Source organism: Necator americanus, chromosome I (genome assembly GCF_031761385.1).
Source record: "Necator americanus strain Aroian chromosome I, whole genome shotgun sequence".
In the NCBI taxonomy this organism is placed as follows: Eukaryota; Metazoa; Nematoda; class Chromadorea; order Rhabditida; family Ancylostomatidae; genus Necator; species Necator americanus.
Genome location: NC_087371.1, coordinates 30,160,979 through 30,173,463, shown reverse-complemented (window position 1 = coordinate 30,173,463; position 12,485 = coordinate 30,160,979). Strand labels below are relative to the sequence as shown.

Genomic DNA, 12,485 nt, shown 5'->3' with positions numbered 1-12,485 from the left:
GCGTTACAGCCGAAAGATCTCTACTTGGGCGATTTTCATGCATGCCTGTACTATTATTTTCGCCTTCTGTTGTAAAATTAAGGATAGAAAAGTCGGGAATTCAACGAAATCCGTATTGCCGTGTCTTTGTACACGCATAAATTTAGATTTTTTTCTTTTTCCATGATCCATATTATTGTTCACTGGTCAAGTTGGTGGTTTTCAAATTGTTTTCAACCACTTAAGCCATTCATTGTTGAAACTCTGGTTAGCTTTACGTATTGTTCTTTTTTTCCATTTATTTAATTTGTGAATATTTCTAGATGGCTATGTTCAATAAATGTCACCATCTTAAGCTCGTTTAATTTTTTTTTCTGGTTGCAGCCGCTATATTGAACTTTTGGGTTACATTTTCTATAGTTATAGAGTATACGGCTTGATTTCAGAGATTCCGCCTAGTAGAGGCACGGGCAAACATAGTATTTCCATGCGTTTGATATAGCATTGTAGCTGCTGTCTCTCATGCCATCAGGTGAGATCTTTGTAGGATTTTGTTCCTTTTTCTCTTTCATCATCCTGTGAAAAATGAAAAGAGAAGGGTCTACGTACATTTTTCATTACCTAAGGAATTGTGAAAAAACCACCCGAAACATTTTCAAAAAATCGTATTATCGTAATTAAAGGCATCACCCCAGCAATGTGAGGTGGTGCGGGTTTCAGATGGGTTATGCCTATCGTACGGAGTCGTAGATTATGGAGAGAAGGGTGATTCCGTCCATTTCTTCCTAATTGGCGGAAAATAGTGCTTCGAGAGTTCCGGCGCGCTATCTTCTACAAGAAGTTCGATTGGAGCGCACCAGCCTTGTGCACGCGCCGCATCTTCCGGACCATTTTTTACGGCAATTATGAAGAAGGAAGGAAGAAATGGACGGAATTACCCTCCTCTCCATAATCTACGACCCCGTATAGGAATTCTCCATCTGAAATCCGTATTACCCCACATTCATGGGGTGATGGTCTTAAGTTCAAGTATCTCACTGCATAGCACATTGAGTACAATTGCACACTTGTTCCGTTTTTACGCCGTTCGTATGTTGGATGGTGTTCTACTGTAGCTTACTTCCTTACTGAAATGTGTTTACCATAGTGTAACACTAAGGTTAACAGGTTAAGTTCAGAACAAGCACACAAATAACCTCAGCCGAAACTTGTTTGGAAAATCTCTCCCTGACAAGTCAGTTTTTTTCTGTGTTCCGATCTCCCTCTTTGATTTTACAATTCCAATCTGGTGATAGACGGAATCTAGCAGTTTAATTGTGGTTCTGTACTTTATGCACTTTATTAGCTTTGCTCTTTGTCAGTTTTGTTATCCGGTCTGGAATTTTATGTTCATTCGCTTACAAAACCAGTCAAGAAACTTCTTCAAACCCAAGTATATGGTAGACTAGCTACTAGTGGAATGAATTCATCACCAGTATGATGTGATACCGTACTCAATAATTCCGAAGAATCAGTAATTTCGATCTTGTCATTAATCTGCGCTGAGTTGAAATGGCCTTCTTTTATGATCAATTTGGGGAAACGGATGTCCAATTTGCCATGGATAAACCTTGATAGCTGTATATTTCGGCGATGCCAAATGCTTTGATGAGAGCGCTTGAACATTCTCTCCAGTCGTGTACTAGCAATGCACAATGGATACATCATAAAAGGCAGCGTATCACACGACACTGACGATGTTAGGATCTTTCACAGACAATATGGAATTCAAGTCATAGATGCGATAGTCGGAGCCGGTGCTCTGAACCCCTTCACTTTTGGACGGCTATCGAAAGGACCTCCTTCATTTGAGCTGTACCCCATGAGCTGAACCCACTTCACCTGTCGAGGGCCCGGCTTCTCCGTAGCACTCATGGTTCAAGTTGATTACGAGTCCTTAAAAACGAGTCGCAGATCCGGCGGGTGGCAAGGTGTCGTGGAAGATCCTGAAGCCGTTTTTCGGGACGGGTAGGGGAAATTGAGCACGAAAACGCTCATATTCGTAATTTGAATCCCGAAGTCTATGGTGTACTTGAGAGATCTCAACATCGTCAATCATGGTACATAATAACGGGCTTGTTCTGTCACGTGTGTTGTGTGTTTGTACGGGTAAGTGTGTACCGTGAATCCAGAAAGAAGACGAGTTAGACGGATCCAACGGCGTCAAATAGGTGCGCCGGCTCTAGAAAGCGGTTAAATGGGGTGGGTCCCATGGGGTTGAATTGGTGCAGCCGGTGTAGTAGTGCTGCACAATAACTCGAAGTGAATTTGTCGAAAAGTGAGCGAAACGAGTCTGAACGTCCGGCCTGGTGTCTGCAGCCTTGCTTGACGGCTGAAAGACGGCTGGCAACGACTTCCCCAGCGTTAAAGAATTTGAATACATCAGGCACAGTATTGTCTTAATAATTCTTTTTGCTTCTTTTGAGCCAATTTCCCCGACTTCTTTGGCATAAATGGGCACAGCCTCTTTTCTTGGAGAACAGTTTCGCATAGATGCACCAACTTTCTCAGTTTTTGCGATATTCTATTCGGAAGGTGTTGACATAGCCTACGCAATCGTTTTTGCTTAATGACTTGCATATCAAATATTTCATCCGAAATGATTACCTTATTCGTAATTGACATATAAGTGAACCTCTTCAAATAACCTTTCATGAGTTCTGCCAGCGTATAAAAGAGGAACCAAGAAGATTAAAATCAATATTCGCAATATCAAGTCAATATTACAAATCAATATTATAATATATTCAATATTATAAGTGGGTGACAAGAGACATAGGAGTTTTATCACCCTAATTGAACACAGTGAAACGGTGTGGTTCAGTGGAATGTATTTATTATACAGTAGGCAGAGAATAATGTGAGCAAAGTAATGAGTTGTCTGCCGCACTCTTGGACGGTACAAATCGTTATGCCACGAAAATAACCATAACAGCGAACGGTACTTTATACCACGCCCCTTATCTATCATCGTGGTCGATGATAAGCGCAAATTGCTTGGAATATGTTTTAAAAAATGTGCATTTTTATTGGGCATGGAATGAAAGGCCATAAACATCAACAAATCGCCAAAGTAGATACTTTGGTTAAAAAAAATAGGTTGCCACACTCGTAAGCGGCATATCAAAATCATTGTTGGCAAATTCCCATTGCTGCCAGGCAGAAGTACGTCAATATCAATGAAACTCTACCGCAAGTATGATCGATAAAGTCAATTTCTCAAACGAAAAGGGTCCTGTTGTCCTGTAATATGTGATTGGTTCCAAAATGTCTGTACGCAAAAGTTGGTCCCAATCGGCCCTTTCGTCCCATACATTTCAATTTCAAATATATAGATTACAAAACTTTTGTTTCAGAGGACGAGTGTCCATCAGGGAGTCGTGCGGCGACATTTCGTCACATTTTTGGACAAAGCACAACCCGCGCTGAATGGTTTGATTGGGGAGCGGGCCATGGATCTTGCTTAGTGGCTAATCCTAAATTCATTGCGATTGCTCTCGAAGGAGGTGCCGGAGGACAGATACTTGTGAGTGGTCAGAATTGAATCGTATTGGTAGTAGAAGAGCATCCGGATTGTCATATTCATTGCTCCATGTGGACAACGTTTCGGTCACTGGCATGTTTTTATTGATTTTTTTGTATTAACTCAAAAATTTCAATGGTTTTTACTATCTGGGGAGGCTCCCTATGGTAATAATTTTGAGACGTGAGATCACCAATCACTGGAACAGCGCGGAAAGCACAAACAACAACAATTCTTACTCTCTTGTGTGCAGTTTTTGGTACGAGGCTGGATCTCAAAAATAAGCCTGAGTGCAAAAGAGGGAAACGCCGGATACGACTAGGAATCACGCTCAATTAGCTAAGAATTGTAGCCATCCTGTCTGATTTCGCACTAAAGTTCCCTCTACCAATACACTTTTTACTGAAATTTTTTCGAAAATTCAACCAAAAAAAAATGACACAAATGGATTCTGTCGCAAGATAAAAAAAAAGCAACGATGCATGAAATATAACTATACACTTGATTTTAATACAAAATTGGCTTTTCAGCATTTCTTTTCAGGGAAATAAGTGGTCGCTAAGGACAGAATATTACTTTTACAAGTACAATTGAGGTAGAAATGAGTCAGATGAAAAAAATACTTTTTTTTCATTTTTTAGTGGAGAACTGTTCTTCTTTTGAGATGATTTCGCAAATTTTGATTCCACTTCTGTTAGTTTCACTTGCTTTCGTTTCTGTTTCCTCTTCACTGTTACTGCAGCTGGCTGTTCATTTTTATTCTTACTTTTTTATTTTCTTTATTTTTACTGTGCCTCGTTATTACATTTTCTTTCAGGTTGGCACACTTGAAGACTTTGGCAAGCATGGACGCGTCGGACTTGCGTGGTTGCAGGACCATACGGTAGGGAACATGATATATCGATTAAAAATTAGGAATGAAGAAGATGAGATGAGCTTAGTGCAACAATCGAACAACAATTGAATTAGGGTCAGCGGAAAATGTTGCAGAGTGCCGTCACTGACATCAAATGGGATGGTTTCAACGACAACGTGCTGGCAAGCGGTTCAGCTGACTGTTCGGTGAAAATCTGGCACATCACTGACCAGCTTAAGGTTAAGGATTTTCATTATTTTTCACTCATGATCGAATTTCACTTTTTTCAAATGTTTTTATCTTCTGATTTTCTTGCAGGCGCAATGTGTCCGCACGCTTGCACGTCATACACGACGAGTTGATCAAGTCGAATGGCATACTACTGTGGATAATGTGCTTTTATCTGCCGGCGCCGATAGCAAGATTTTCCTCTGGGACGTCGAGGCAAATTCCATAATTTACGAGGTTAGCGGGTGAATTATGATGCTGCATAAGGGCATCGATGCTTTGAGTCGTAATGTTGCAGATTTCCGATTTCTCCGTTTCATATATAGCTTTTTCTCCGAATTCTTCGTTATTCGCCGCCACTTCGCGCCAATCTCATCGGTATGAATCAGTTTCATTTGGAACATATTTGGAACATTTTTCCCTACGCAGTTGATTTAGGGTTTGTATTTTTGATGCTCGCACTGGTAATGCAATGAAGAGTGCCATGCTTCCGCACGATGGTGGAATGCCTCCAAAGGTAACGGTCTAATAGCAGCTCAAGGAAATCAATTAAAAAGCTAATAACACTGTTATTTGTTTTATTTCGATATTGTTATCGTTATTTATTTATTTGTTTGGACACACCCAAGTTTGCCATAAAACAAAAACAAGAAAGAACAGAGATCGCTAGAGTTTCGTCTAAGTTTTATAACGCAAAAATATTTGCTCCTTTTTAATACATCGTGTGGTGGATTCGTAGGTCATTCTCCTGTTTATCTTTGACCTTTTTGTTATCAGCTGCCAGTATTCCAAATTGAGGTTTCCTCTCATCTAGAGCGAAAGTAAGGCTAAATCAACGAAATAGATGTAAAAATTGTCCGGGTAAAAGGGTAAAAGTCTTCGAATACCTTCAATCTTAAAAACGAAAGTGGCTTGTAATCAGTGGAAGTGCCCATGCAACGTTTGGTTCGGTTCGTTCATTTTGTGTACCGAACATATAAACCACTGGCTTACCACTGCACTATCAACCTCTGGATTTCCTGCGGAAAAGCAAATGGAACTACTGCTCCAAAGCTTCGGTGGGATTCGGCCGGGATCTTAGTTGTTGTTAGAAGTTGGCATCTTCACCGGCAATGATTCGCTCACCTCCGATATCTACATATATATATACATACACCACGACCTCATTTGTCTCATTACCTGTTTCTTCCCGTAAGCTCGACGAGTTCAGCGCAACCATCTGAGTAAAGAATTGTTGGCGAGGTGTCTATCCATCAACCTCATTTGCTGCACGAGAATGCACGGCACGGCCTCATTTCGCATCTGCTTCTTCCCATAAGCTCGAGGACACCATAATTGACCATTTTCTTGAGAGACAACAAAATATTTCAAAACAAAATGTAATAATCATCAATATTTCAAAAAAAAAATAGAAGAGAATGAATCAAAACGTTAGGAGTCGAAGAAAATTGGTAGTTGAATACAGCACTGAGTTTGTAGTGAGATTATCTCTCAACGCGTGGAAAATAGTCATTACCAAAAAGAAAAAAACGAATAAAACTTTGTTGAAGTTGTAAAATCGAAATCGATGTTGGATCAAACGTATAACACTATGTTTTCAAGGATGGAGGAAGGGTCAAGCGTCCGTTATGATTTTTCCAACAAGAAGATCGTAATAGAGGAGGAGAAGGAAAGGGAGAAAGAACGGGGTCCTATTCGGTCACTTTCTAAACTTTTGAAATGGAAGAATGTATTCGAATAAGTGATTAAGGAAGACTCGAAACTTGTACGACGAAAATATTTTTGTTATAATGAGGGGACATAAACCACAAAGAAAAGGGCGAGAACTAATCCCCACATTAGGTCATTGTTCAGCATTTTAGCTATATCGCCCTTGAAAATTTTCTCTGCTTTTCTTCCCATATTTTTTCTCGGAACTATTAAAATAACCATTCAACATTTTTGATAGCCGATGTAGTTCATATTTCAACCAATTTTACCAATTAAAGCAGGTGTTGTCTTTACGAGAGATGTAAACGGATTTCAGATCATTACACATTCACTAAAAACGTTTCTTTTTTGAAAATATCTTGGTACTTTACAATATTCTGATATTATGCGAATAACAAGTCAGTTTTTCTGGCTCACCCCAACCAAATTTTTTTTTCATCAAGGATTTCCAAAGTCATCAGTCCACATCTGTTGGTCTGCGAGAACAAAACGAAAAAAGCTCCCATCTTTCGTTGATTAAATTTCGTTCAATTTATTAAGACTCAGCAAAATGTCATGGCTGAAATATTAGGCTTTCCTTTTCTGGGAACCTTCCTTGCATCGTCAAGGGGATTTGAGATTCATATGTGCACCATCCCACTTCTTAAAAATCCTTTCAATTCATATACATGGATGCCGTGCACGAAATTGCTGACCTTCTGTATTGCTATACATTTTCACTCAGCTTTCTCACAATCTTGCACTTGTTTAAACTAATTTTCAAGCTCTGAGTAATATTTTTAGTGATCACTAAGTCGTTAGTTTCTTTTAATTTTCTTAGAAGCAGAATACCACAAAAATGGCGATGTTGAGATCTCTCCACGAAAAAGAAATAAAGGAGTGTAGATCATGATTATGTATGTGTGCAATAGTGCTCAATTGTTCCTAGTTAGGGTGGTGAAGTCCAGTCGGTAAGAGGTTCTGCTGTGGCCACAACTGATCGAACCGCCCTAGTCTCAGCCAAGCCTTTCATCCATCCGGGGTCCGGATAAATTGGTACCAGACTTGTCTGGAAGGATAAAAACACTGAATTGACACATCGGCTAGCCCCCGCAAGTCATTCTAAGGCTGCACGGGCGCTCATAAACCTCAAACGAAGTCTGAGTTAAAGTCGAATGCGTGGACCATAGGGATTCATCAACGCCGTGCACCTTATCCACTTTATTCCTAGTTGTTCTGACGAACTTTCCTACGAGGAACCTAATAACGGGCCGCTAACGCTGTCTCCGCCTGGCAGACGCGGCGCGCAATTTCTTTTCCATTTTTCAAAGACGTTTTTTATGCAGTGGAACTTATGAAGTCGAATTCGGTCACAGAGAAGACTACATCTTTTTTGTGACAAAAAGTTTTCAGAAATGGAAAATTGAGCAGCCATGATTGAATCCTTCTAAATGATTGAATATTTTGAGCCTCTTGGGTATGAAGTTACCCTTGTGTTAGCGCTACATCGTTTTCTTCAATCGAGGATGTCTCAGCTCAAAATAAAATCTTGACCAAAATAAAAAGCGTTAGAATTGACATATTTTTGCTGACATATAAGCATATGCTTATTCTGGTTGCTTAAAAATCCCAAGATGTGAAGGAGAAATACGAAATACTTGAAGGCAGCTTCGGGTAGAAACCATTTTTGAACCAACGCTTCCGCAGACGGTGGTCGCAATGCTTGAAAAACCAGCGGCCGGCGTGTTAGAAGTTCGGAGATTTTGGCATGTTGGCCAGCATTACCTCAAAAGTTTTACAACGTTACTTTTGACGCCGTGCACTGAAGGATTGCTGTGGAGGGTTAAAGTTGAAGGTTGACTAAGGTTGGACCTCATCTTCCTCAACTGCGTCCCTCTGCATCCCTCTGATACATTAGGTTTTACATTGAATACATGTATTATCACCATCATATGCGGAATGGGGCGTGATTGTTAACGACCAGATCTTCTGTTTCTTTCCCTTTTTTTCACTTCGTAAGGAGAGCGGTCATTTTTTGGAAGATTTTCCCTCATTTGTAAGCAATTATCTCCAAGGATTTGTTTTAGGTTGTTTTTGCCAGCGCCCACCGCCTTGTAACATTTGGTAATACAAAAATAAATCGTCGACAATTCACGATCCATTCTATATCATCCTTCGGTACTCCCCTAGCCACAATAGATGTCGATGGTTCTTCAGGCCAATTATGCCCATTATTCGATCCAGATCTCAATATTCTCTATATTTCCGGAAAGGTAATTCTATTAATGAATTAAAGGCATCACCCCACGAATCTGAGATGGTACGGGATTTCAGGTGTAGTATTCGTATGCGGGATCGTAGATTATGGAGAGAGGGGTGACCCCGTCCATTTCTTCCTAATCGCCGTGAAAAGCGGCCAGGAAGATGAGGCTTTGAGCGTTCCGGGGCGCTGTTGTCTACGAAGAGTTGTATTGGAGCGCGCCACCCTTGTGCATGCGCCGCATTTTCCGGGCGGTTTTTAGTGCAATTAGGAAGAGATGGAAGGAATCACCCTTTCTCCATAATCTGCGGTCCTGTATACGATTACTCAACCTGAAATCCGCGCCACCTCAGATTCGTGGGGTGATGCCTTTAAGGAATTTCTCAATAAAAACACTTTTGCTTCTAAACTACTCTTATACACGTTTCAGGGTGATTCGACATTCCGCCTGTACGAATTTGTAAATCGTTCTCCCTATGTAATATATTTAACAGAATGTCAACAACAGGCACCTCACACGTGTATATGTACAATATCCAAGAGAGCTCTCAATTTAATCGGTGCCGAAGTGATGCGGGTGTACAGGTAAGTTCCGTTCAGGATTTGATTTTGGCTGAAGAAAATGTTTGTGAGTTTTTGTACATTTTTTTCTTCAGACTACATCCGCAATCTTTACTTGTTCAACCATTATCGTTTATAGTTCCCCGTCGGGTGCGTGCTTTGCTTGTTTTTTTCTCATTTTTATACGTTTTACTTGATTTTCCTTTTTATGTTTGGTCTCATATTCCTGTTTTCTTCCTTACCTAAATTTGCTCTGAGCGTTCTCAAATATGGATAATCGGATCGAAAGTCTATAATCTCATAGTGTGGTTTATTGTACTACTTTTTCTTACCTTAGGGTTTCAATCAATAAGTTAATTTCGGTAATTTCGGAGATCCTCAGTTACTACAAAAAAGCCTTTGGCAGTTCTCCTGAAATGCTAGTTTCTATCTGAGCTTTCCTTCGTCTTCTTTCATGGTTCCCTATTATTTGAAAAATTTTATTTCCAGTCAGATCAATTTCATCCCGACCTTTTCCCGCCTACCCGAGGTCCCACTCCGGCCGCATCACTAGCAGAATGGCAAGCAGGACTTGATGTGGCCCCCGTCCAACTTCAACTGAGACCTGGTGAGCTCTATCCAGTCCGACTACGACGTTATTCGAAAGAAGCACAGCTCATAACACACACGCAGTGGAGCTAGCGATTTATCATTTTCAGAATGGGATTGGCCAGTAAATTCCTCGAACCTCATAGTGGCGCTCATAATATTATGTTCAGGACAACTGACTACTACTTCGAAACCGGTGCAATTGAAAGGACGCTCGGGAAGCCCGAAATTGATCACTTCCGATTTAAACAACGAGAAGAAATTTCGATTTTTGTCTAAGGTTAGGTTCAAAATTCCGACTACCCTTTCTTTTGTTTCGTGGGAGCTTCTCGTATTTCAGATAACGAGACCGGATTATCGGGCTGTTGAGGAAAGAGAGGATTGCGAGGAAATCACTAAACTTATCGAAGTCACTCAGAAAGTACATGAGGGTCGACGAAGTAGCAGGTTTGCTGTGGGATTTTTTGTTTATACACTGATTGAAAAGGAATGAAATTAAAAGAATTTCTTTTTTTAGAAGTGGAAAGCTGGTAGACATTTTGTATTAATGTCTGTCAGACTTTCACACACATAGATGAATTCTAGCTGTAAAGTAGGCTATTACTTGTAAGGTGAAATTGGCTCAACAAGTTATGGCATACAAAAAAATAAAATTGAAACAGAATTTTGGGTAGTTTCGGGAATTTTCATAGGGATCTTTTGGCAAAATGAATGCTACTCGCTGTAATTTTTTTTTATTTTTAATTTTGCTGTCTGAACTTGCTGCAGTTTGGCTTCGTTTCAGATATTAAAGGTTTGCAACGGCAGACTTGTTGCTTTCGTAAATAATCAGTGTTTTACTCATACTGTAGGATGACGCGCCTAATAAATAGTCGACCACATCTGCACTGGAGTGAATACATGCGAAATTTATTTCCTTGGCTACTTAGAGATCATAGGGCGAGTGTAGTCTAGCGGTTAGAGGTTCCGCTTCCTACACAATCGATCGGAGGTTCGAATCCGCCCTAGTGCTCACCAAGCCTATCATCCCTCCGGGGTCGGTAAATTGGTACCAGACTTGTCTGGGAGGACAAAAGCACTGACTTGACCCGTCGTCTAGCCCTCGCAAGCCATTGTATGGGCCAGCGACACGTTCGTAAACTTCAAGCGATTCAGAATTGAAGTGAACGTGGTGGCGCATCCCATCCGGACTAAAGCCAGAAACTTTAACTTTAAACTTTTAATTTAGAGATCATATCCGTACTGCATTTTGACTTTGGGTGATAAGTACGGTGCCCATCCCCGAGCGACACAATGGTTCCGAATGCTAAAGACGTCGAAAAGTTTGTTCGAGTTTTTGAGGTGGTACGGAGACTAAAGCTTTACAAAGTTATAATCGACGAACCAATTTGAAGTTGTTGTGCTGGCTCTTAAGAAACGGTGGAAATTATAGCGACTACCCGCTGAACGAGTCTTTTATGAGGAACGGCTGCTCTGCTGACTGAATTAGCGCCGCGAAATCGACCAGTTTGTTCAGTACATAGAGAACCTTTATGAAATGCTTAGATAAAATGCACAAAGAGAATCTTTCACGGCTTGTCTATATTTCCTTTATCGTGTTGACGATAAAAATGTCATTTCAGTGATTTTGGTTCTATTGGGTTAATGTAGATTTTCTTTCTTAATTTTTTCCCCAAAATTTATTGTTTAAGCAATAAAAAATTAGTTAGATTGTTTTCTGATTGCTAAAGAAATGAATTTGGAATTTCCCAGGTTTTTGGTAGAGACGAAGTTGTCGTAACATCAATCCATAAATAAAATTTCGTGGAAACCTTGTCAGCAAAACAAGAAAACGTAAATCCAGTAAAGTAGACCTTCTCTTCGATTATACCCAATCAATAGTTATCAATAGGAGTAGATTTTGGCGCGAAAAATTCAAGTGGCCAGTTTCGTATTTCATATTGTTTTTTTTTTTGAAGAAAAGTTCTATGTAGATTGTTAAAAGGTGATTGGAAAAGTGATTAAATTGACGAGGAACAGGTATGAGAAGAGTCCGCCTCTCAAGGTTACTTCTTTTCCTCTGCTTTCACTTCTCGATAAAACTACAAAAAAAAAATATTTGATGAAGGCGACCCACAGCTGTAAGGTGTAATTTTGCAAAGTGCAGGAAGTTTCTTTTCGATCAGAAAAGAAGTTTTATCAAAATTAAACAGTCGGGAATTATACACCTTTCGACCAATTTGTGTATATGATTTCGTATAAAGAAAGACGTTTGCATCAAAACTGCTGTTCTTGAACATGGCATAACATCTCTGAGTAGTGTATTTGCTTAAGACGTCCCATCCATATATGGCGCAGATGTCCCGCGCTGGATTTCAAGTGGACTACTCGTATACGGGATCGTAGATTAAGGAGAAGGGGGCCCGGAAGATGCGGCGCGTGCACATGGCTGATGCGCTTCAATCGAACTCCTTGTAGAAAATCGCGCACCGGAACGCCCGAAGCCGTATCTTCCGGACTGTTTTTTTTACGGCAATTAGGAAGAAATGGACGCAATCACCCCTTTTCCCATAATCTATGATCCCGTATACGAATACTCCACCTGAAATCCGCACCACGACGGAATCGTGGGGTGATGCCTTCAAATGTCGTATTGGTTTTGATAAACTGTACATGAGATTGTTAAATAAATTAAATAAGTACATAGTAATACAATAGTCTCAATTGTAAATTGAATTGACCATTTCAGGCTCTGAAGAAGGCGCGATTTTGCCGAAACTTTA

General features: G+C 40.2%; 1 protein-coding gene across 2 annotated transcripts in view; it reads left to right on the top strand.

Moving 5' to 3' along the window:
* Positions 1–501: 501 nt before the first annotated feature.
* Positions 502–12,485, top strand: part of RB195_007311 (uncharacterized protein) — a gene marked incomplete at both ends in the record, with an annotated part of 39,138 nt that continues 27,154 nt past the window's right edge. The window contains 13 exons of one of the 2 annotated variants that reach the window (XM_064180866.1): positions 502–511; positions 3,375–3,544; positions 4,359–4,424; positions 4,532–4,636; positions 4,716–4,862; positions 4,924–5,003; positions 5,064–5,142; positions 8,402–8,587; positions 9,005–9,159; positions 9,231–9,285; positions 9,625–9,742; positions 9,894–10,003; positions 10,064–10,170. In XM_064180866.1, the coding sequence (XP_064037701.1) occupies positions 502–511; positions 3,375–3,544; positions 4,359–4,424; positions 4,532–4,636; positions 4,716–4,862; positions 4,924–5,003; positions 5,064–5,142; positions 8,402–8,587; positions 9,005–9,159; positions 9,231–9,285; positions 9,625–9,742; positions 9,894–10,003; positions 10,064–10,170 (1,388 nt within the window). Of the gene's footprint in view, positions 512–3,285; positions 3,302–3,374; positions 3,545–4,358; positions 4,425–4,531; positions 4,637–4,715; positions 4,863–4,923; positions 5,004–5,063; positions 5,143–8,401; positions 8,588–9,004; positions 9,160–9,230; positions 9,286–9,624; positions 9,743–9,893; positions 10,004–10,063; positions 10,171–12,485 lie in introns of those variants that run through there. The other variant, XM_064180865.1, reaches the window with a different exon arrangement.